Below are 21,097 nucleotides of genomic sequence, written 5' to 3' on the forward strand. Positions count from 1 at the left end.
TGATGGCCATGTCTCGGTGCGGACAGCCCTTCCCTGGGAGGAACATCAGCTCGGCCTTGTCCAGGTTGAGCTTCAGGTGGTGCGTCGACATCCACTCCGAGATGTCAGCCAGACAAGCAGCAATGCGTGCCTCCACTTGTGTGTCAGAGGGGGGGAATGAGAGGATCAGCTGGGTGTCATCGGCATAGCAGTGGTAGGAAAAGCCATGGGAGTGGATGACAGCACCAAGAGATGTAGTGTAGAGAGAGAAAAGAAGAGGACCCAGAACCGAGCCTTGGGGAACCCCAGTAGTGAGTCTGTGTGGTTCTGATACAGACCCTCTCAGCATCACCTGGTAGGAGCGACCTGTCAGGTAGGATGCAAACAGGGAGAGTGCAGAGCCTGAGACACCCATCCCCTTAAGGGTGGAGAGGAGGATCTGATGGTTCACTGTGTCGAACGCTGCAGAATACAAGTGTGAATCTAATATTTTATCTTGGCGTTCAGGCTCTGCTACATTTTTCTCCCTGCTCAGCACAATTAAGACAACCATCATTAAACCTTTAAGAGCAGGGAGATAGATATATAATAACAACCCCCCATGGGGAACAGAACCAATAGCAGAGCCCACTGGTGGTGCTGGGGTGGTGGTGGGAGCAAACACCGCCTGACAACACCCATGACACACAAAGCGGACGGAACACAGATGTAAGTGAGCTTAAATAACCCGCCCGATTGGACAGCTGACTGCCACGTCAGGGAATTTACTGTCATGTGCTTTCACATGTAACAAATAGTTGAAGTTCTATAGTAATAGGCTATATGCTATAGAATGAGTAATATTTTATAGAATGTTTTTCAGCTCTTCAGCTTTTTAGTAAGCTGAAAATACATTTGGGTCAGGTGGGTCACCAATTTCATCCAATCAGGAAAGATAACCCATTTATCAGCTTTAATCTTATATTGTTCCCATTCCAATGTTGTCTGCTAATTTATTTTGTATCATCCAATTTCACAAGTTCATCCTGTATACTGTATGACTTCTCACAACAACAAATTTAAATGGGTAGCCTTCTCCAAACGAGATTTAATCTCAGTCTTGTTTTTACCAGTCTTCACCAAATGAGGTCCACAAGATCTCTGGAGTCATAACAATGAGCATCAAACACCTTTTTGTTTATACTGTTTGCCTGTAATTGGTTTTCAAACTTTGTGGGAGTGGACAATTTTGTACAAATAATTTAAACGCCATGAATCATGAATGCAATTGAATCACATGTTGAGGGGCTTATACAGAGTACACCTTCTGAAGTTCTTTCACTTCTGACCATAGGGGCACCACAAATGCAAAATGTTGAACCATTTAATTGTAATGTTATTTCCCCCCATAGCTTTCTCTGAAACCCACAACTTACACAGCCATGGGTAGACCGCCCAGCCTGGTTGCGCTCTGTGGAGCGTCCTTTTCTAATTCATTTTGCTTTTTGAAAGGGTCAATTAGTCATATCTCAGGAATGAATTGAAAAGTAGACGACGTGGTGCTCATTATGATCAATGTTGTTGTTTTTAGTTGATCCAAAATGAGCCACAGAGGAAGTGAGTTGCCTCCTGAAGTTGAAAAATGGACCGTGGAAGAAGTTCATCTGTGGTTAACGACACAGGTCAAAGTTCATCACACATACACAGACAAATTCCGTGAGGAGGAAGTACTGGGGGAGTATCTGTTTGACTTTAAGAAGAAAGATGTGTTGGACTTTGGAATAAAACATGGACCTGCAGTCAAAATCATATCTTTTGTAGAACATTTGAAAAAGGGATCGAAACATGAATCACAGTATCCAGCATTTGTGGAAAAATGGACAAAGGACCATGTGTACCAGTGGCTGATGGATTATGTGAAGTGCCCTAAATATGCAGAACTTCTTCAAGAGGAAGAGGTGTCAGGAGATTGCCTCGTTTGCTTTACAAAGCAAGATCTTCTGGATCTAGGGGTAAAAGGTGGTCCTGCAGTGAAGATTTTGGCCGAGCTAGATAAGTTGGAGAGAGAACATGAACCTACATTGCAAATCTGGTCTCATGTTAGCAGTGATCCAACAGTTTCAACAAAACATGTTGAAAGACAACCGGACCCGTCTGCCAGTGAACTGGTACCAGTCAGTACTGAAGAACCAGTCAAAGATGAGGACACGCGTCGGAAGCAACTGAAGCGACACGCTTCACAAAACGAAGAACCCACACCACATGCTGCAAAACCAAGTGAAGTGAAGGGCAAGATGGAAATTAAAGACGTAAGTTGCTTTTATGGAATAGACTACTAAGAAGCATTCAGCTTAATCAAATCACTTTACACAAACAGGAAACGCATAGTATGCGTATGGTACAGACCACAGAAGTGGGGCATGTATGTGGTACAAGGAGAAGGTTATCTTTTATAAGTTCCTTTGGTCTGTCAGTCCATGAACTTTTTTTAAATAAACGAAGTTATCTATCTCATGTTGTAAGGATTGCATGGGACCTTTCAAACTTATCTTTCTCCTTCAACTAATCATGCACCCTCCACAGTAGCCTTTCCACTAGGACAGACATGTTTAACCAACACATACATTATTTAAATCACATAGAGTGCAAGAGTGTTTGCTGACTAGGTGTCATGCTTACTCTTTTTCCTTAGTCGGTAGCTTTAGTTAGATTTAATGTGCTGGAGTTTATAAGGTGGTTATTGTATAGTCATTAATGCCAAATCATCAAGAGAATCATCAACATTATTAGAGAATTGTGATATACTGGTCACATCAACATAGTTGATTTTTAAAACTTTACTAAATTACTTGTACTGTAAGTCTCCCTTGTAAGTGATTACTAATGAGAAAAATATATGTATATAGTATGAGGGTGTAAAAATAGGTGGTTTGTTGAATGTGGGCCTGGAAACCCCCTAGAGACTGCAACAATGTAATTAATTAATAGTTATGTACAAATAAGTATGACTTCTTGCATTATAGGTCGGCATGCCAAGGGAGACAATCCTTCTCAAGAGTACTTTAGAAGACCTCGGGAAAGAAGAAATTGAGACATTCATTTTCTTTCTGAAAAGGTCTGATGTGCATGACTTTCCAAAAATAGCACGTTGCCATGTGGAGGACAAAAGCATTGTTCAAATTGTTGACTTCATGACAAAACACTACGGGATGACGACAGCCCTAGATGTCACATTAAAAGTCCTTGAGCAAATTCCACGCAATGACCTTATTTTACGCCTGAAGAAAGATATAGGTATGAGAAACTATGTAAAAATAGACATTATAACTTCCACCACTGGTGAATATAATAAATTTGCCATTCATTAAGGTTTTCTTTTTTCCCCTCTTTTTTTTTTATCCTTCAGATCATCTACAGGTTCCCCTGAACACAAGTGAGAATTTGAGAAGAGAAGCTGACCATGGTGAAAAGTTGAAGAACTTGTTAACATGTGGAGGAAATAGTCTGGACAATTACAAACAATTTGTTGTTGTAGTGAACAAGAGTCAGATAAAACAACACAAACACTTAACATTTCTCAGCAAATTGGAAAAACTATTTTGTGTGCTGGACTTTGATCCCTGTTCAGCTCAGGAAGGAGTTTACAGTTCCTACGAATCTCTGAGAGTAGCAAACCTTCATAAACCATCACTGTTTCAAGGTGAAGCAAATGCTGTAATTAAAGACCTCAACCTTTACAAACAAACCAGCTGGGTGTTTTGCAATGGTAGGCATGACCTAGAGAGTGAAATTGATAAAGAGTTGGATTACAAAAACTGGCTGATAAGAAAACGGAAAGACATTGAAAACTTGGTTTCATTCATTTGCAAACCTGAGGTGCTACCTAAAGGTAAAACTCTGGTCATATTTCTTCTTCTCTCACCAATTCAATGTGATAAAGATCCAGTTTTAGATACTTTTCTGTCCTTCTATTCATACATTGGGGAGGCAAACATCATTAGCATATGTGCATCACAAGAAATATTTGAGAATTGGAAGGAAGTAGTATTGAACCGATATCTGTGTGATATCACCAGACGCTCTGTATATGAGCTCAACCTCGGTCAAATCAATGGCAAAGTGATGGAACTTGGACCTCACAACCAGCCTTCTGGAAGACTTCTCCCATCCTCTGACTCCAGCGCTGTTGTTCTTACAAAGAGAGAGGAAGACTACATGCCTGCTCTGGATATTTTGTGTCAGAATGAATGTGAAAATGTCTATTTCAATTTCAATCAATCAATCAAAGTTGAGGAGGAGTTCTACAGAGGGAGCAAAGTGAAGTGGTGGAACTTCTATTTTTGTGAGGACCTCAGAGCAAAGCCTTTTATTAAAAGAGACAAGTATGACAACCTCATGAAGTTGATTAAAACTCAGACAAGTCATCCCAAAGGCACATGCATTTCAATAAATCTGTTTCACGAGCCAGGCTGTGGTGCCACCTCTTTAGCGATGCATGTGATGTGGGACCTTCGTCGAGAGTTCAGATGTGCAATTTTGAAGGCTGGCTCATCTGAACCAGAGGAAGTGGCTTATCAATTGTATAAATTGGCAAAATGTGGAAAAAGTGAAAAGCCCACAAGAGTTCTGCTCTTGGTAGACGATTCAAAGGAAGAAAACACGCAAAGTCTTGTGAACTGCGTTCGCAAAACTATTGAGGAGGAATACACATGCAGGACTGTACAGGACTTTCAGGACGCTCCACAAGTCATCCTTCTGAGTTGTATTCGCTCTCCTTACCCTCAGAGGCATTATAATGATTGTCCTACACCATGCCAGTTTATCACAGCCAAACTGACCAAAAAGGAACAAGAAGACTTTGAAGGAAAACTTGAGCAACTAAAAGAAACTCACAAAATGCCAGAGAATTTCTACAGTTTCATGATCATGAAGAGTAATTTTGATGAGAAATATGTAGCTGGACTTGTCAGAAACACTCTTGAAAATCTGAATATCACCACCATAAAAGCTAGACTCCTTACTTTCCTAGCCCTGGTGAACACATATGTTGCGGAGTCACACATATCTCTTTCTCTCTGTGAAGATTTTTTTCAGATGAGAACAGTTAATTGGCCCCGTCATGGGGTGCTTGACAGAATGGAACCATATGCAAATTTCCTCATTGAAGACAGCATAGAGGATAGGGAAGGCTTCAAAGCCATTAGGATCCAACACCCTTGCCTTACAAACGCATGTCTTGAAGAATTGGGCACATACCACAACATCAAGCGAAGTGATATAGCCTTAGACATTCTTCACTGTGACCTCTTTTTCAAAACAACTGTGGTAAAAGACACCTTCTTGATATCAGTTCGTCGGATGCTGGTTGAACGGCAGCGTAGAACTTGGGGTGATGAAAGACACACTCAATTTGCTCCACTGATAGAGGACATCAGCAAGCAAGAGGGAGGGGAAAGGATTGAAGAAATCTTCATCAAAGCATCAGAGCGATTTGAAGACTGTGCCTCTATTCCTCAAACTTTGGCAAGATATCTCTACCTAAATGAGAAGGATTTTCCTAAAGCACTGAAATATGCAGAAGATGCGAAGAGAATCACTGAAGATAGTTACACCGTTGATACAATTGGACAAGTTTACAAAAGTAACCTCAAACACAAAATGAATAACAAGAAGAAAATATGTAATCCTAAGGACTTCAGAGAAAGTCTTGAATTAGCAGTAAAGGCCATCGATGCTTTTCAAAGGGTTCAACATCTCGCAAAAATACAACATGAACCTGGTCCCTTCAATACCTCTGGCCATCTGGGAGAAATGGAAATTGTACTGACAGTGCTTGAAATGATCAGCAACCTCCCATTCTTTGACGAAACTGACCCTCAGAAGAAGAAATACATGCAGAGTTTTCTCAAGGGAGTGACAGGCATTGCATCTGTACCAGACATTGAATCTGAAAATAATGTTAAGTACTTTCATGTCATTCAGGAGCATTTGCAATTTCTCCAGGATCTGAACACAAACATGAAAAAGGTCTTTGAATTCTTTAACTGCTATTTTACGTACATGAAGCGTGATAGTGATGCAGAAGACATTCATTTATACAACTGGAAGAACATCTCAGAACACTTTGACCGCTACATAGAGTTAATGTGTTCTACACCAGAGGAAATCTCTCAAGAACAAGCAAGCAAGTCAGCGCTGAGATTAAACTCAGCTCTTGAAACGCACAGAATGCTTCTTGAACAGAGGAATGCAGACACGTTTCCAGGATTACTTCGGTTCCTTGACAAGAACCCTGAAGACTTTGAGATAATCGCAGAAAGCTATGCATTCTTACGCCAACATTCTCAGCAAAACGTAAAAGAAACAACCTGTTTCATTTTGGCAAATGTTATTCTTCATTGTCTGATACCAAATTCCACATTTAAGAAGAATAACAAGGACCTTACTGATGTCTTCCTGGCCCATCTGCAACATATTGGCCTGCAACACCCCTTCCCAGAGCCATACTATGTAGCACTGCTGTTACTGTGGCCACGTACAAACATTGAAGACACAAATATAGTGTCATATGTTGACTCACTTAGCAGATCATCTCAAAAGCAGTTTTCTCACTTGTTGAGAAAAAGACGCACAGTTGCACATTTCTTCCTTGGTCAAAGAAAAGGAGGGGTTATTTCTAGATCGCAATTGGACAGATGTTTTTCTGACATGGGATACAAAGCCCTGGCACAGCTTTGGGTCAATGGAGATATCTTTAAAGAGAAGAAAATCAAAGATCGCCTCCAGAGGGTCAATGGAGTTCTTGATGCAGGTGTGGTTTATGCCATGTATGGGAAAAATAAAATCCCAGTGCTTCCAGCCTATGCAGGAATACGAAGTTGTTTCAGCACAGAAAAAGTGTCCTTTTACTTAGGCTTTGCTATTGATGTACCACTTGCATACGATATCCAGTATGAAAACTGACTGTTCATAGTATCGTCATGATTCAGTTAGTATGATGTAGCGAGATTAACTGGATGACTAATCAACATTGCACAGGCTACATTAGCATGAGAAATTGTGACATGTATGGTATGGGAATAGCCGCTCCCAGGATCTGTGGTCTGCTGAGCAGACCACGGGGAGCTCCCTTTGAATTGTATATATATTTGGGATATTCAGCTTCAGTGGAGATTGACAGGAAACGGTAGAGAGACGGGGAGTGGCACACAGCAAAGGTATCAGGATCGGGATTCGAACCTGCGACACACTGTCAGGCTGCATTAGAGCGTACTATACTGTATGTGGTATGCGCCTGGACCACTAGGCCAGGGGACACCCCGTTCCTTTAGAATATTGACTGAATATTTTATTGACATATTTTTAAAAGTGTACCAGTACAATGAGTTAAATGAGCTCCCTACCATGCCTGCAGGACGCATACAGTATGAGAGCTGTGTTTGAGTAGGACAAAAAGGAAGCACAGACACCACCCCAGTAACAGACTGTTTCTGAGTGTATGGACTGGCAAGCGTTTGAGGTTTCTCAAAGCCCAGAACTCAAGACTCATGAAGAGTTTTTCCCCTTGCTGCTGTCAGAGACTTGAACGAGGATTAGGACAGAAAACTAAAAACGAAAGAACCAAAAATTAAAGGAAAGAAAACAAAGTGCTTTCATCTGTATCAAACATGCTTGTTTTGCTCACTGTTACTTGCACTATTGTACAGAGATGAGGGTACGTGATAGATAGATGTGGATACCTTCTGTAAATCTGATACTAACTCTGTTTGAGTGAGTGACAAATAAAACCTCTTGATTTTTCATTCTTGTGTCTTCAGGAATCCATTTATTACAATAAAATAATCTAAAGCCAATACTTGCAAAACATGCATAGGTAGGTTGCAGCTGCTGCACGATTGTGTTTTAGCACTGCCCCAGACTGAAATGGGATATATCATTTGATATATCAGCTTGTTGTTGATGTTTATACACTACATTAACTGACTTAAAGGGATAGTTCACCTCCAAAATAACTTTTATATATCGATTAGTCACCCCGTGGAGAATTGAATTAATGGATATTTTTTTGTTTTTGTCGCATTCCTAAGCCAATCATTTGATGACCGGCAGCGGTTCTGGTAGGAGACACAAATAGTCTCCTTTGTGTCTCCTACCGGAACCGCTGCCTACCAATCCGCTGGTCATCACATGTTTGGCTTAGGAATGCAACAAAAACATGAATATCCATGAATTCAAGTCTCCATGGGGTGACTAATCGATTTTTGGGGGGTGAACTGTCCCTTTAAGGTAATGCGGATATGAAATCATTTTCAGATTTGTAAATAGTCATCAACATCGAGTAAAAGGTTAAGTTTGTTCATTTCACTTTTGTTTTAGCTGTAAGTCCAGTTATATTAATGAATGTGTTTGATCTTAATAAATACTTGTCTTAATGATGAACCCTAATCTTGGCAGTGTAGCGTGTGTGAATTTTATTATTATAATTGTAAATAAATAAATATAATTATTAAGGTTCTGGGACAGATCTAGGCTATGCTATACTTAATAGTAAAATGGAAAATTATTTATAAAAAAACAAGTGCACAATACTCTTTGCAGAGAGGTTCAACATAGCTCAGAAAGAAATGGTGCACACACTTCACAGCACAGACATACATTCATGTATTAAGTTTAATGCCAAACAGCTGGCACATAGCACATGTCCCATCCCCCTACCCCAGTGGCAAAATCTGGGCATTATTATTAAATAATCCATATAAAAGTACAGAAGATAATTACAATTTTAGGTATGTGAGCTTACTGTGTGTGTGATCTTACATATCGTCGCTGTCGGGCAGAAACCAGCTAACTCCTTTTTTTCTCTCCTTTTCTTCATAAATCAATGCAATATCGAACACCCTTTACGTCTGTGTGTTGGTCAAACAAATATTAAATCAATGAAAAGCATTAAAAAGCGCTTCAGACAAAACCCAACTCCATTGGATCCTCAAACTGTCGACCAAACCAGCTAACTCCACCCCTCTCCCCAGAGCAGCTGCACTCTTTAACGAGGCAGGGTTTTTTCCCGTAATCTGTTAAAAGTAACTTGTAGTGTACCTGTTTATCAAACTTAGCACTGACGCTAATGTTACGAAAACAATTTGTTCAGTTCGGGGTTTTCCCCGGGCTGGCAGAGTGAGAGTAGCGCCAAGCCCAGCCTACAAGCATAGGCAATTGGCTCTGGGTGAAAAAATGGGATACAAAAATCGTGTTGTTTTTTTTTGATAATAAAATAAAGAAATAAATGTTATGAAAACAATTAATTCTATTTCTAAAATCTATGAAGTGTTTTCTGAGGACATTAACGTGATAAGAAATTAGTTCATATAGCCAATCTCTCGCTAGTTCTACTGAAACTGAAACTCTGTGAACCCCGCTTTGCAGAAGTTATTGTAATATTTAACGTCCTGCTTATTATTGTAGGCCTATATAAGCAGGGTATTTAGCAGCTATATAACAGTTTGTATTGTAAAGACCCAAGGAGTCAGACGACAAGACCCTGTGTGGAATCACCCACATCGTACTCGTAAGAAATACTAACACTTCCTGGACCAACCACCGTCCCTGACTGGAGCTGGAAGGTCAGTGTGTCTCTCCTACGCAGTCTCCCTCTCAGCTTTCCTACTGTCTGTCTCTCCTTCACTGTCTCCCAGCTGTCCTACTGTCTGTCTCTCCTTCACTGTCTCCCTCTATGAAATGTGCTGCGACACTAGAGCGGCGACACACTACCCTGACCAACTATAAACATGTGTTCCATTCTCATCGACTGAGAATGGAAGGCCCACTGCTATATGCCGAGGCCATAGCACTGCCCTAGCCAGCATACTGACGCCTGATACGAGAAACATTCTCCTTGCGTTCATAAAACCTTATAACTTGTCATCTTGCTGTCTGGGTCTGAAGCTTGCCTACAGAGGAATAGCTACTTGACCTACTGTAGTTGTATGAGCCTGCTGCTTAATAACTACACTGAGGGTGTACTCAACTCAAAAGAAATATTATCAGACTCATTCACTTCCCTTGGGCCATTACGTTCAGACACATCAGCATACAGTACAGTCATATGTTAATAACTGAAGTGAGATGAATACTAAATGTAAAATCAACAATCGATAAATCAATAGCCTAAAAGGAATATAAATTGGATTTCCGTTACAATTAATGTGTACCACCAGTAGGTCTACTGGGTTAGATGTGTATTACCAGGTTTAGAGCCTGGTGTACTGGTAGACTTAGATGCTCCTGCCGCAAGTGTGTGTGTGTGTGTGTGTGTGTGTGTGTGTGTGTGTGTGTGTGTGTGTGTGTGTGCGTGTGTGCGTGTGTGCGTGCGTGCGTGCGTGCGCGCCCTTATTTCTGTAATTAATCTTACGTGTGTGTGTGTGTGTACATTGCAGTCAGGACTAAAGAATCTGAGGGAACACACTCTGATGGAGCTGTTGGTGGGGGGTAACTCAGGTAAGCCTACTTTACTCCCAGTTAAACGTATAAAAAGTATAATGCAAGTTTCTATCTATCTATGTCTCTCTCTCTCTCTTCACGTGCCTTTTACTTGTAAATGGTATTGTTGACAATATTGTTGAACCTTGATATCTCTCTCTCTCTCTCTCTCTCTCTTTCTCTCTCTCTCTCTCTCTCTCTCTCGCTCTCTCTAGATGCACATGGAGGAACCATGTTTTGATTTCCTCAGGACCAAGGAGACTCATGGGGTCAGTGTTCTATTCTCTCTTTATCTCCTCTCTGTTATAAATATGTTATTGCTCACATCATCAGTCATCACATAATCACAGTTTGATATTAATATTACTGTGAATATACTTTACTGCTACTAGCTGTTAGCCCATATGAGTTGTTAGCCAGCACAAATTGTTAACTAGTATTAGCTTCAGGAAAACTGACAGTACACTGTAGGCAGAGAGAGGGCAGACGTGCAAAACATGACAGGAGCCGGACTCAAACTCCTGACTCACAAGGAACATGTGGACAGCTGTGTCACCTTTGGCCCCTTGTGAGACACTTTTAGTTTAGTTTAGTTTAGCAGCTGAGCAGAAGGACTCCAGGGAGTAAATTCTAAACTGTTTCTTTAACACAATTTCACTATGAAGAGAGAGTTGGCTCCGATCACATTTTTTAAATGTGGTCGTGGCAGCAGTCGTTCAATGAGCTACTGTAGCATTTAGCGACATGACAGAACATAGTGTCTTTATAAGCAGAGAATTTCACTGTTGGGAGAAGCTACATTCAGTCAAAGTTGTCAGTGTGTGTGTAGTGGAAAAGACACAATAAGATATGCTTTGACCAGTACTCACATCATTGATTGAGTGATTGAATACTTTATTAACAGTTTGCAATTAGTACAGAGGTACGATTTACAATGATTGTTAAAAGGATAACACAAAAAGCCCTAGGGGCTTGTTTCCATTGCGGTCCTGTGTATTCAATTCATTAAGAGATTTAAAGACATACAATAATAAACAAACAACGTTTTCAAGGACCATTTACAAATTGCAGACAGGTGCTCTTTTATGGTATGTTTTTAAAAAGACATTTATTTTATGCCTTTATTGATAGTGGAAAGTGGAGATGGACAGGAAACGGGGAGAGAGAGATGGGGAGAGACATGCAGAGAAGATTTTCAGGAACGAGACTCGAACTCACGATGAACTGTCAGGCTACTTTTGAGCCTATAGGTGCCCGGACCGCTATTTTATGGCGGTTTTGAAGACATTCAGAGTAAATTGTTTTGTTTGGAAACGGCATGTTAAAAAAATATCACACCTTTTTCATGAGTGTCTTTTATACGTTTTTGCACAACAAAGCTCAGATAACATGGATGAAATGATAGATAATTCATACATCATTTGATGAAGTGAAGCAATGCTATTCAAAGACATTTATTCAATAATTAACAAGTAATAACTTTTTGTGTGTCAACCATCATGAATATGGTAATACAATTAACTGGGACCAGTATGTTCAGTATATTTTTGAAAAGATGTATGTACAAAGTTGTAAAGAATAAAAAATAAAACAGGGAACCCTCATGCTGCATTCCCACTAGCGGAAACAAAGTTACAAAACCACCAAGTGTGGCCAGCTAGCTGAGCAAACAAGACCATTGTCTTCTTCTCCAAGTCTCTCTGCCTGCAGAAGACACTCCAAGTGTAGATACTGTATTAGTATGATGACAATATTGTCAAACATATACACACAAACTTAGCCAGGCGTTTTGGTACATTATGGTATGTGAGAGAAAATTAAATGAAAGTCAGTCAGTGATGTAAAGAGGAACCAAACCATACAGGGACTTAAATACAATCAGGAGGACTTTAAAATGGATTCTAAAATACTATATATGGCACAAAACAGGTGTAAGTTAATACTTTTAGTAATGTAAAGTCTGTCTTTTGATCATTTGTCAGAAGAGAAGTTGGGTGTATTCACACAGTGTGAAACTGCAGTTATACAGTACAGTGTCAGTGGTGTCAACTGTCAGTTAAATGGAAAAATGCACATGTATTTCTGTTGAACTTAGAAACCCCCACAACACACATCTTCATGGTTTCCGCTCGTATTCTATCAACCAACCAAACATTCACACCTTGGTTCACCCCTCCTACACAGTGTCTGTGTATCACCACTGTACGCATTGAAACATTATGATCTCTGTACATGATATGTGACCTTTCGACTTTTGTCGAAAGGTCACAAATATCAGTGTGTCACGAGTGGAACCGCCACCAGTAGATTCAATCTGTGAAACATAATAAAGTATCAGGATTCAGGACACATTTATTGGCAGAATCAGCTTTGTTTGTATTCAATATTGTATTTAATGTTCTTAAAGTGTCATTTTGAGACGGCGTTCTGGTGCAGTGGTAAAAAGTGCCTACCCACCATGTGGAGGTTGTGGGTTAGAATCCGCTCCCCAAAGCTTTTGGCTTTGTCGAGCGTCTATAAGGGTTCCCAAACTTTTCAGGCCGCGACCCCCCAAAAGAATCACATTTGAACTGGGGACCCCTACCCTGACAAGCACTTAGAATTGTAGGCATTTGACTCGGTTCCACAGATAAATATTGTGAAAATAGCCGAACTCAAAGCTCACAACCTCTCTGCGAGGCGTTGTGAGCTTGTAGATTCTCTTGCTATTCTCACAATGTTTGCCTCTTTCTTGCGTAATATTTGACAATTTGGCAAATTTGGTATTAAAAAGGTCTTAAAAGTCATTAAATTGTCACTTTAGAAATGTACAGATACGCTGTTTACACTTATACTGTATGTTGGTTTGTTTACTGTTGAGTGACAAAACAATGTTGCACATTAAGCTAATCATCTGGGGACCCCCCCAAAATAATTTGGTCTATACGAACACAATTGGCCCGTGTTCGGGGGAGGGTGATATCACTGCATGTATTCCTACGGGCTCAGGGTGTCAGCTCAGCAGGGAGTGTTGGGCGGTAGGAGTAGGATGAAGGCTCTACATCCTGATGAAGCCAATTTATATTATTATATTATATTGCTTAGCATTGATTAGTTTGTGTCGCTAGTTTGATATAATATAATATAATATAGGCCCCACTCCTTGGGGATTTTTTTGTCACAGTATATATGCACATACTTGAAATTTGTCCTCTGCATTTTACCCATTCTATAACAACTAGGAGCAGTGAGCGGTGCTCAGGGATGAAGAGTCTTGCTCAGGGACAGACATCAACACATTGCTGGCCTGGCCTGGAATCGTACTTGGGACAACCGGGACCGGGAGTTAAAGGGATAGTTCACCCAAAAAAATACTTTTTTTTCTATCGATTAGTCACCCCATGGAGACTTGAATTCATGGATATTCTTTAGTTTTTGTCGAATTCCTGAGCCAATAATTTGATGAGCAGCAGACCGGTAGGCAGCGGTTCCGGTAGGAGACACAAAGGAGACTCTTTGTGTCTCCTACCGGAACTGCTGCCTACCGGTCATCAAATGATTGGCTTAGGAATGCGACAAAAACTAAAAATATGTCCATGAATTCAAGTCTCCACGGGGTGACTAAGCGATAGAAAAAAAGTCATTCTCAGATTTTTTTTAAATAAACATTTGTAACTAAAATCTTATTGCTTCTGCGGATTCTACAAATGTCTTCTAAATCCGAACAGCTTTTTGAAGAAAAAAAAAAGTTTGTTGCTATAAGTGTTTCTCAAACCTTTTCATGTCAAGGACCTCCCACAATGATGTATTCGGCACACTTTTCCCAGTCATCCCTCAGTGGTAGGAGGGAGGAAGGGAGACCTTTGTTAATCCTATGGGGGAAATTTAGTTTCAGCGTCACCCAGCTGATGACTGCTCAGATGGTCTTGATGGGCACAGCATTAGTAACATGAATACCAGCCCCGGCTGTACACTGGCTCCAGGTGAGCCAGGACAGCAGTCCAGCTGTCTTCGCTATGGCTAGCGCCCCCATGAGGATGAGGATCATCATGACAGGCTCTGCCTCTGCTGCAGAGCTGTCATTCTGTGTGATGAGAGTCGTAGTCAGAGTTGGTGCATCCGTTGGTCCTGTATAGGAAGACATTCAGAAGCTGTTGTAGTTTTGATGATAATAATAAAGTGTGATACTATGTAAATGCCTACAGTGTTGTTGACATTCAGAGTAAAGTCACATGTCTGTATGGGCTTTCTGGAGTAGAGGAATGTGACGTAGTATTTGAGTAGTATACTCAAAATACTGTGATAACTTTTGCTAGCTCTGATTCGACTACATTTAAAATGCACATGGTATGGAAACACACACACACACACACACACACACACACACACACACACACACACACACGCACAGTTTCATGCATGTGCACGCATGCACACACTCATGCATGTGCAGTGCAGTGCACACACCCACACTCTATCTTAATGCATTTAAAAGAAACAATGTGTAAAAATCTAAATTACATGTCTTTGCCCATGCTCATACCTTGGTCTCTGTTGTCGCTTTGGACCGTCAGAGATATTTTCATGCTCTCCTCCAGCAAGTCAATACTGTTTTCTTTGTACAAAGCAACCCAGTATACTCCAGTATGGTTGAATGTCAGGTTTGTGATGCAGAATAAGGCAGACATAGATGCGTTGTTGAAGACACAGGCATGGTCTGTTGTGCACTGTCTTAGGAACGGACATTCATGGAGCTTTTTGTTGTCTAATGGTCCAGGTCCAGTATACAGTGCAACAGAACTTATAGATATGGTTCTATTGCTCCCCAATGGGAATCTAAGGGTGATGTCTTTGCCCTGCATTTCGTTCAAGCTATCTGTCCCGCTGCAGCCTGTATGTACAGTAGGAGACAACACAGTGTTAAATAATAATTGTATTTTATAGAACCTTTTAAAACAAAGTTACAAAGCACTTTACATATCATCAAACAAGATCAATCAAGATAATGTGCAGCAAGTGAAAAGAGAGAAATGAAAACGTCATACACAGAGAAGATTAATTATGAACAAGAATGACGTACAAATCTGGATTGAGAAGAAAGCCTTTAAGAAAAAATGTTTTCAGAAAAATCAGACACAGATTTAACTATGAAGACATAAACAGGAAACAGGGTGCTCTACCACCCAAGGTAGAGCGGTTGTGGGTGGTGGATGTGGTGTGGGCTAAGAGTGATATTTACTTCAGCGTTGCACTTTGTAATAGGCTGCTAATGGGGATACCAATCCTGCTAAATGCCTAAATTGTACATTTTATACAAAATATGAGCAGGCTGTTGTCTTTCACTGTACTTGTGTTTATGTAGTGATGTCATGTTGTTCTTGCAGTGCACTGTGTCAGCGTTTAATGCATTTCTATTTCCACCCAGAACAATTCCTGTATCATTTTTTAACTTTGTGTTTACATGTATTCAGAATAAAAAATAACATGTACTGCAGCCGACCTACTAAATAACGTACCAACTGTTCTGGGTGGCTCTTATGTGCATGTAATAACTAATACGATAATTAGCAGGTCATGAAAAGGCAGGCTTACCAGTGAGTAGAATCTGAGCTGCAATGAGCAGAACCTTCCAAAGCGATGAAGCTTTGAAGATGAAGTATTTGTCCATGTTAGATGAAGACTGGTGTTCTTACAGGCCTGGAGGAGAAGCCATCTTGTCTGTCTCTTCTCCGCTGATCGTTGTTCACTGTGTGGGTGTGGTGAATACCTCTGGGTGGTCTTTGAAACAAGTTATTTTTTGGTGGTTGTTTTTTTAAGAGGAGGAAACTGTACACAGGAACTGATGATGTGCCTGGTTTCAGTAGTGTTTTGCAACAAGCTCCTCCTGTGAGACAGAACTTTAAGCTTCTCAAAGTTTAAACCAGACCATGTATGTCCACAGACTACACTGTCATTTGAACAAAATACATTTTATTGGACTGTATATTTAATAGCAATGCAGTGCATGCATGTGGGGGAAAATACACTGCCAAACTATTGATATTACACTGTAGTCAGCCCCTAAGGTACTTTCATATTTTCAAATATGGCCCCTTTTGAAAAAAGTTTGGACACCCCTGGTTTAAACAGAGATGAGCTCAGATGATAAACTTCACACACAAATCCTCAGTTGTTAATTTGATTGTGTATCAAATTGTTTGACACACACATTTGTTGTTGTGTTTTTCTTGTTTTGCCAGAGTAGACATACAGTGCTGTCAACTCAAGTCATGTTTCGTGAAGTCTAAAATGTATCATGCATTTCATAAGTGTGGAAACTGACAGTGCTTTGTTAGGAAACGACTAAATCCACACAATTCAGACCCTCTTTTCTGTATTAGTTTCAAACCTGTATAGTCTTCCTGCCACGGTGTCAAAGAAACTCTGACAGAGTTGACATTCTCCTCTGCCCCCTGGTGACTCTATTGACTGTAGCAGTGCTCTGTTCTAACAAGTGGCTCTTTTACACTACAAGAACCAAGTGATCCATGCCGTGAAATATATTTCACTGGTTCCGGATTTGTTTCTATACACTACGGCTGGGTTTCGTGTGTGTGTGTGTGTGTGTGTGTGTGTGTGTGTGTGTGTGTGTGTGTGTGTGTGTGTGTGTGTTGACGGGTCTGACCAATCAGAGCGTTGACGGGTCTGACCAATCAGAGCGTTGACGGTGAACACGGACAAAGTCAAGGTATAGAGCAGGATTTAGAGCCGCTAAAAAACAACATGCCTGACGATGAAGCTTTGAGCTTGTATACAGTAGCTGCTATTTTTGAATAGCCATAAGTATAAAATAATGGTTAAAGTGGTTAAAATGATTGTGGCGCTATATTATTTACTTTTACTTGGGACCCCCTGTTACCCCCCCAAGGACTTTGAGAACCAATGTGCTATATATAGCACATAGGCCACCCACAGAGCCTAGTCCCTTCACGTGCCAGCCTCCCCCAGTCCCGGCAGAGTAGTTCCGGATAAGCGGATTGAGTGGCCCTGTCTTTCCCTAAGAGGACTGACTGTGGGTCGTAAATTGGGGCGAAACACCAGATGACCCCAGGCTACAACACTGATACGTGGCTCATAGGAATTGGATTAGACTACGTGACAACCAGGAATAGTTTGGTGACCACCGGAGAGACGGTTGACAGCCGGAATGTAGACAGCATCTGGGAGCAGTATGCTGCCCTGCCAAGCCAAAGTGCAGTAACTATGTTTTTGGACACACCGACTTATTTGTGTATCCCAAAGGGCAAATTAGCCTTCGTGATTTTAGGGGATGAACAATTACCTCAAGAACAGATGTATAATTAGTGTAATATCACTTGTATGCCGATATCTCATTTGGCTGACCAGTTGAATCACTTTTAAACCCATTTTTCAGTGTTTTTTGTTTTCGTAGTTACTGCTCTTTAGCTTGGCAGGGCAGTATGGGTTGGCGCCACAGCCTGTGTCTTCCGTGAGGAAGAAGCCCAACAAATCCACGGTGAGGCCTTTAGGAGGGCCATTCAAGCAAGCCGCAAGTGGAACCTGCAGTACCACCACGGGCCAAGAAACCATCACGCCAGAAGGAAATGTTTGGATCGGGGGAAGTCTGGTGCAACGCTCAGGTCCTGGACCTGGTGAGACGAAGGAGGGGCCCGGACAGGAGGCCATCCACAGAGCCTAGTCCCTCCACGTGCCAACCTCCCCCAGTCCCGGCAAGAGTAGTTCCGGAGAAGCGGACTGAGTGGCCCTGTCTTTCCCTAAGAGGACTGACCGTGGGTAGCTACTGGGACGTAAGTCGGGGCTTGATCAACCCCGACTGGGTCACCTGGGCGAGAGTGTATGTTGTTGCGAGACCCGAAACACCTGTTGATCCCAGGCTACAACACTGATGATACGTCCCAGATGACACGGATGCTTTCCCGCAGTGAATGGGTTAATATTATATGATGCATATTTTGGAATCCAACAAGATAAAGTTAACGTTAATATTGCAGCTAATATTGACTGTAAATGCAGTAAGTGCAGTGAGCACACCTCCTCGGCACATCAAAACAGTGCAATCTCTGGCTGTAATGGGGTTTGGATCTTAATAAAAGGTGATCCAGGTCGGTCCTCGGGTCTGGTTCGGACAAGGTTTTGTCAGACTCTGCCTGGTCACAGTTGTCAGGCTCAACTTTTCAGGCCTGATTAAAGCTCTAGTTTAGATGCGCTCACTGTATGTGTGTGTGTGTGTGTGTGTGTGTGTGTGTGTGTGTGTGTGTGTGTGTGTGTGTGTGTGTGTGTGTGTGTGTGTGTGTGTGTGTGTGTTCTCAGGTTGTGGGTTTCGGGGCGGAGGAGAACGAGGAGAACAACCCCCCTTCCCCTCCCATGAGGAGCAGCAGCAGGAGGAAGAGCACTCCAGACTCACCTTCGTCCCTACTCCCTGCCTCCTCTTCCTCGCTGCAGGACGCCACTCTCATCACTGACATCCGCAGGTTTACCTCCTCGCTCCCCTGTGACACCAGTACACACACACACTCTCTCTCTCTCTCTCTCTCTCTCTCTCTCTCTCTCTCTCTCTCTCTCTCTCTCTCGGGAACCTTGCATCTCCAAAACTTTTCAAGGCGCCTTGTGAGCTTGTAGATCAGCTATTTTCGCTACTTATGCGGCACACTGTCATAGGACTAAGTATAGGACATTCATTTACGCCAGTGATTCTCAAACTTTTTCATTTTAAAGACCCCCAAATTGATATGTAGGCCTATTTGAAAATGTTTTGTGCCAGGGACCTTCAGAAGCAAAGATTTGGCTTAAACATGTTTGCTTTAAAAACAAATATTGAAAGATTTGCACACATTTTCATGATTTTTTCAAATATGGTAGCCAAAGTATAAAATATGGTTAAAGTGGTTAAAATGATTGTGACGCTATATTAACCAATTTTTCTTGGGACCCCCTGGTACCCCCTCAAGGACCCCTGGTGGTCCCCGGACCCCACTTTGAGAACCAATGATTTACGGAAGAGAAAAACAAACATAAAAAGGTTGAAATATGGAGATGCAAGGTTTTGTGCCCGACGGCATCAAAATGAACCACTGTAGTTTGGTCAAACTGAAGGAATCGGAGGAGAGATCCTGTGTTTTTGCCAGTGTATTTCCTGATAATGGTCGCTGTTCATAACATTAATATTGTATCATTTCAGGATTTGCATACGTATACCGTATAGGGCCTCTACATTCTGATAGTAATCTTTGCTATATAGAGTGTTTGTTTAGTAAGAGGGGTTTCCCCGTCTCTCTGCTTATCTCTCTGCTCTTTAATAAACAGAAAAAAATCCAATCAGGAGAGAGAACCCCACAAAGATCATTTATTAGCTTGTATTCCAGTTCCAATCTTGTCTGCTCATTTATTTGCGTCATCAAGTCCAATTTCACTTGTTTATCCTGTATCGGTTCTCTCTCCTGATTGGACAAAGTTGGTATCTAGACCTGAATTTTCCCCACAATTTTCTGTTTACTAAGAGCACCTACTGAAGAAATACTCTAAAGCAATGATCGCTATGGGAATATAGAGCCATTTAAAACATATTTTAACAAGAAAAATATCACTTACATTAACCAACATATCTACTAATATGATATTCCTACTGTATTGTACTGAAAGGCCTAGTTCTATTTGGATGTCTGGGGTCTCGACCCACCCGTTGAGAAGCAATATAATTATGACTGTACAGACAGTGTTTTCCACCCTAAACAACATAACCACTGAACTGCTGACATGTTCTCAACTGTTTAATATTATGTACATATTTATTAAAACCATCTGTAGCTTATTCACCTTTGGTTTTCTCCTCCTTGTCACGTGACGTCCTGGGTTTGAGAATGTTATGCCAAAATGAAAATTATTTTTCAATTATCACTGTTTGTGGACATTTTTCAATTTCAAGGTATGCCTCATAATGTCATTTTTTTAATAGCACCGTAATAATAATAATTCCTTGACCTGTTGTTTTTTAGATGTTTTTTTTATTTTATTTTATGCCTTTATTGATAGGATAATATAGGCTGACAGGAAACGGGGAGTGACATGCAGTGTTGGGATCGGGACTCGAACCCGCGCCTCGTTGTCAGGCTGCTTTGGAATCTAGGTGCCTGAACCGCTATACGCCAGTGGTCCAGGCCTGACCTATTAAACTTAATTTGATTTTGGTTGTACCTTGTGTGAATATTTACATATCACACACCCGTCCATATTAACAAACATGGGCTGAAAAGAAGGCAAGTAGATTCTTGATAAAGAATAAATATAGATTTTACTAGAAAATACAGAATAATTGATTACAGAAACTTTTTAAATACCAGCAACAATTGCAATCCTAAAAATACTTTGTAGTAGGGATGTGCCGATATACCGAAAGTTCACAGAGGTTTCTCCGGGTAGGAGATCCAAACTCTTCTCTCCCTGTGCATCCTCTGGAGAAACAATATACTCCCCCACCCACCCCAGACTGCCCCTTTTGGGACGGACTCAACTTTAATGTCCGTTATCCTCAGGTCGTTGGCAGAAAAACAGAGGGGGAGTGCCATATCTTCGAGAAGGAGAGGATATATAGATAAAGTTATCCCTGCCTACAAGGGGCTTATACCATTAATAATAACATATTGGTATACATGTTCACTATGACATA

General features: G+C 41.1%; 5 protein-coding genes across 5 annotated transcripts in view; 2 read left to right on the top strand and 3 right to left on the bottom strand.

The window, feature by feature from the left end:
• Positions 1 to 21,097, bottom strand: part of LOC311052606 (ribonuclease inhibitor-like) — a 436,715-nt gene that overhangs the window by 227,332 nt on the left and 188,286 nt on the right. The gene's annotated exons all lie outside the window — the stretch shown is intronic.
• Positions 3,168 to 6,157, top strand: LOC311051626 (sterile alpha motif domain-containing protein 9-like; the record flags this gene model as incomplete). The annotated part of the gene is made up of 3 exons (XM_084066206.1): positions 3,168 to 3,252; positions 3,365 to 5,589; positions 6,119 to 6,157. 3 exons carry the CDS (start codon positions 3,168 to 3,170, stop codon positions 6,155 to 6,157), a joined length of 2,349 nt encoding a protein of 782 aa, XP_083922332.1.
• On the top strand, positions 6,187 to 6,977 carry LOC311051627 (sterile alpha motif domain-containing protein 9-like; the record flags this gene model as incomplete). The annotated part of the gene is made up of 1 exon (XM_084066207.1): positions 6,187 to 6,977. The coding sequence occupies one exon, from the start codon at positions 6,187 to 6,189 to the stop codon at positions 6,919 to 6,921; it is 735 nt and encodes a 244-aa protein (XP_083922333.1). The 3' UTR covers positions 6,922 to 6,977.
• Positions 13,138 to 21,097, bottom strand: part of LOC311052611 (uncharacterized protein) — a 36,638-nt gene continuing 28,678 nt past the window's right edge. Inside the window, exon 4 of the transcript XR_014601527.1 lies at positions 13,138 to 13,720. The gene's annotated coding sequence lies outside the window, so the exon portion shown is untranslated. The remainder of the gene's footprint in view (positions 13,721 to 21,097) is intronic.
• On the bottom strand, positions 14,114 to 16,136 carry LOC311052172 (uncharacterized protein). Its single transcript, XM_084066995.1, has 3 exons — positions 16,006 to 16,136; positions 14,957 to 15,304; positions 14,114 to 14,541 (listed from the first exon to the last, which is right to left on the bottom strand). Exons 1-3 carry the CDS (start codon positions 16,079 to 16,081, stop codon positions 14,330 to 14,332), a joined length of 636 nt encoding a protein of 211 aa, XP_083923121.1. The 5' UTR covers positions 16,082 to 16,136; the 3' UTR covers positions 14,114 to 14,329.

The sequence above is a fragment of the Gymnoscopelus microlampas genome, assembly GCF_963454915.1.
Source record: "Gymnoscopelus microlampas genome assembly, chromosome: 9".
In the NCBI taxonomy this organism is placed as follows: domain Eukaryota; kingdom Metazoa; phylum Chordata; class Actinopteri; order Myctophiformes; family Myctophidae; genus Gymnoscopelus; species Gymnoscopelus microlampas.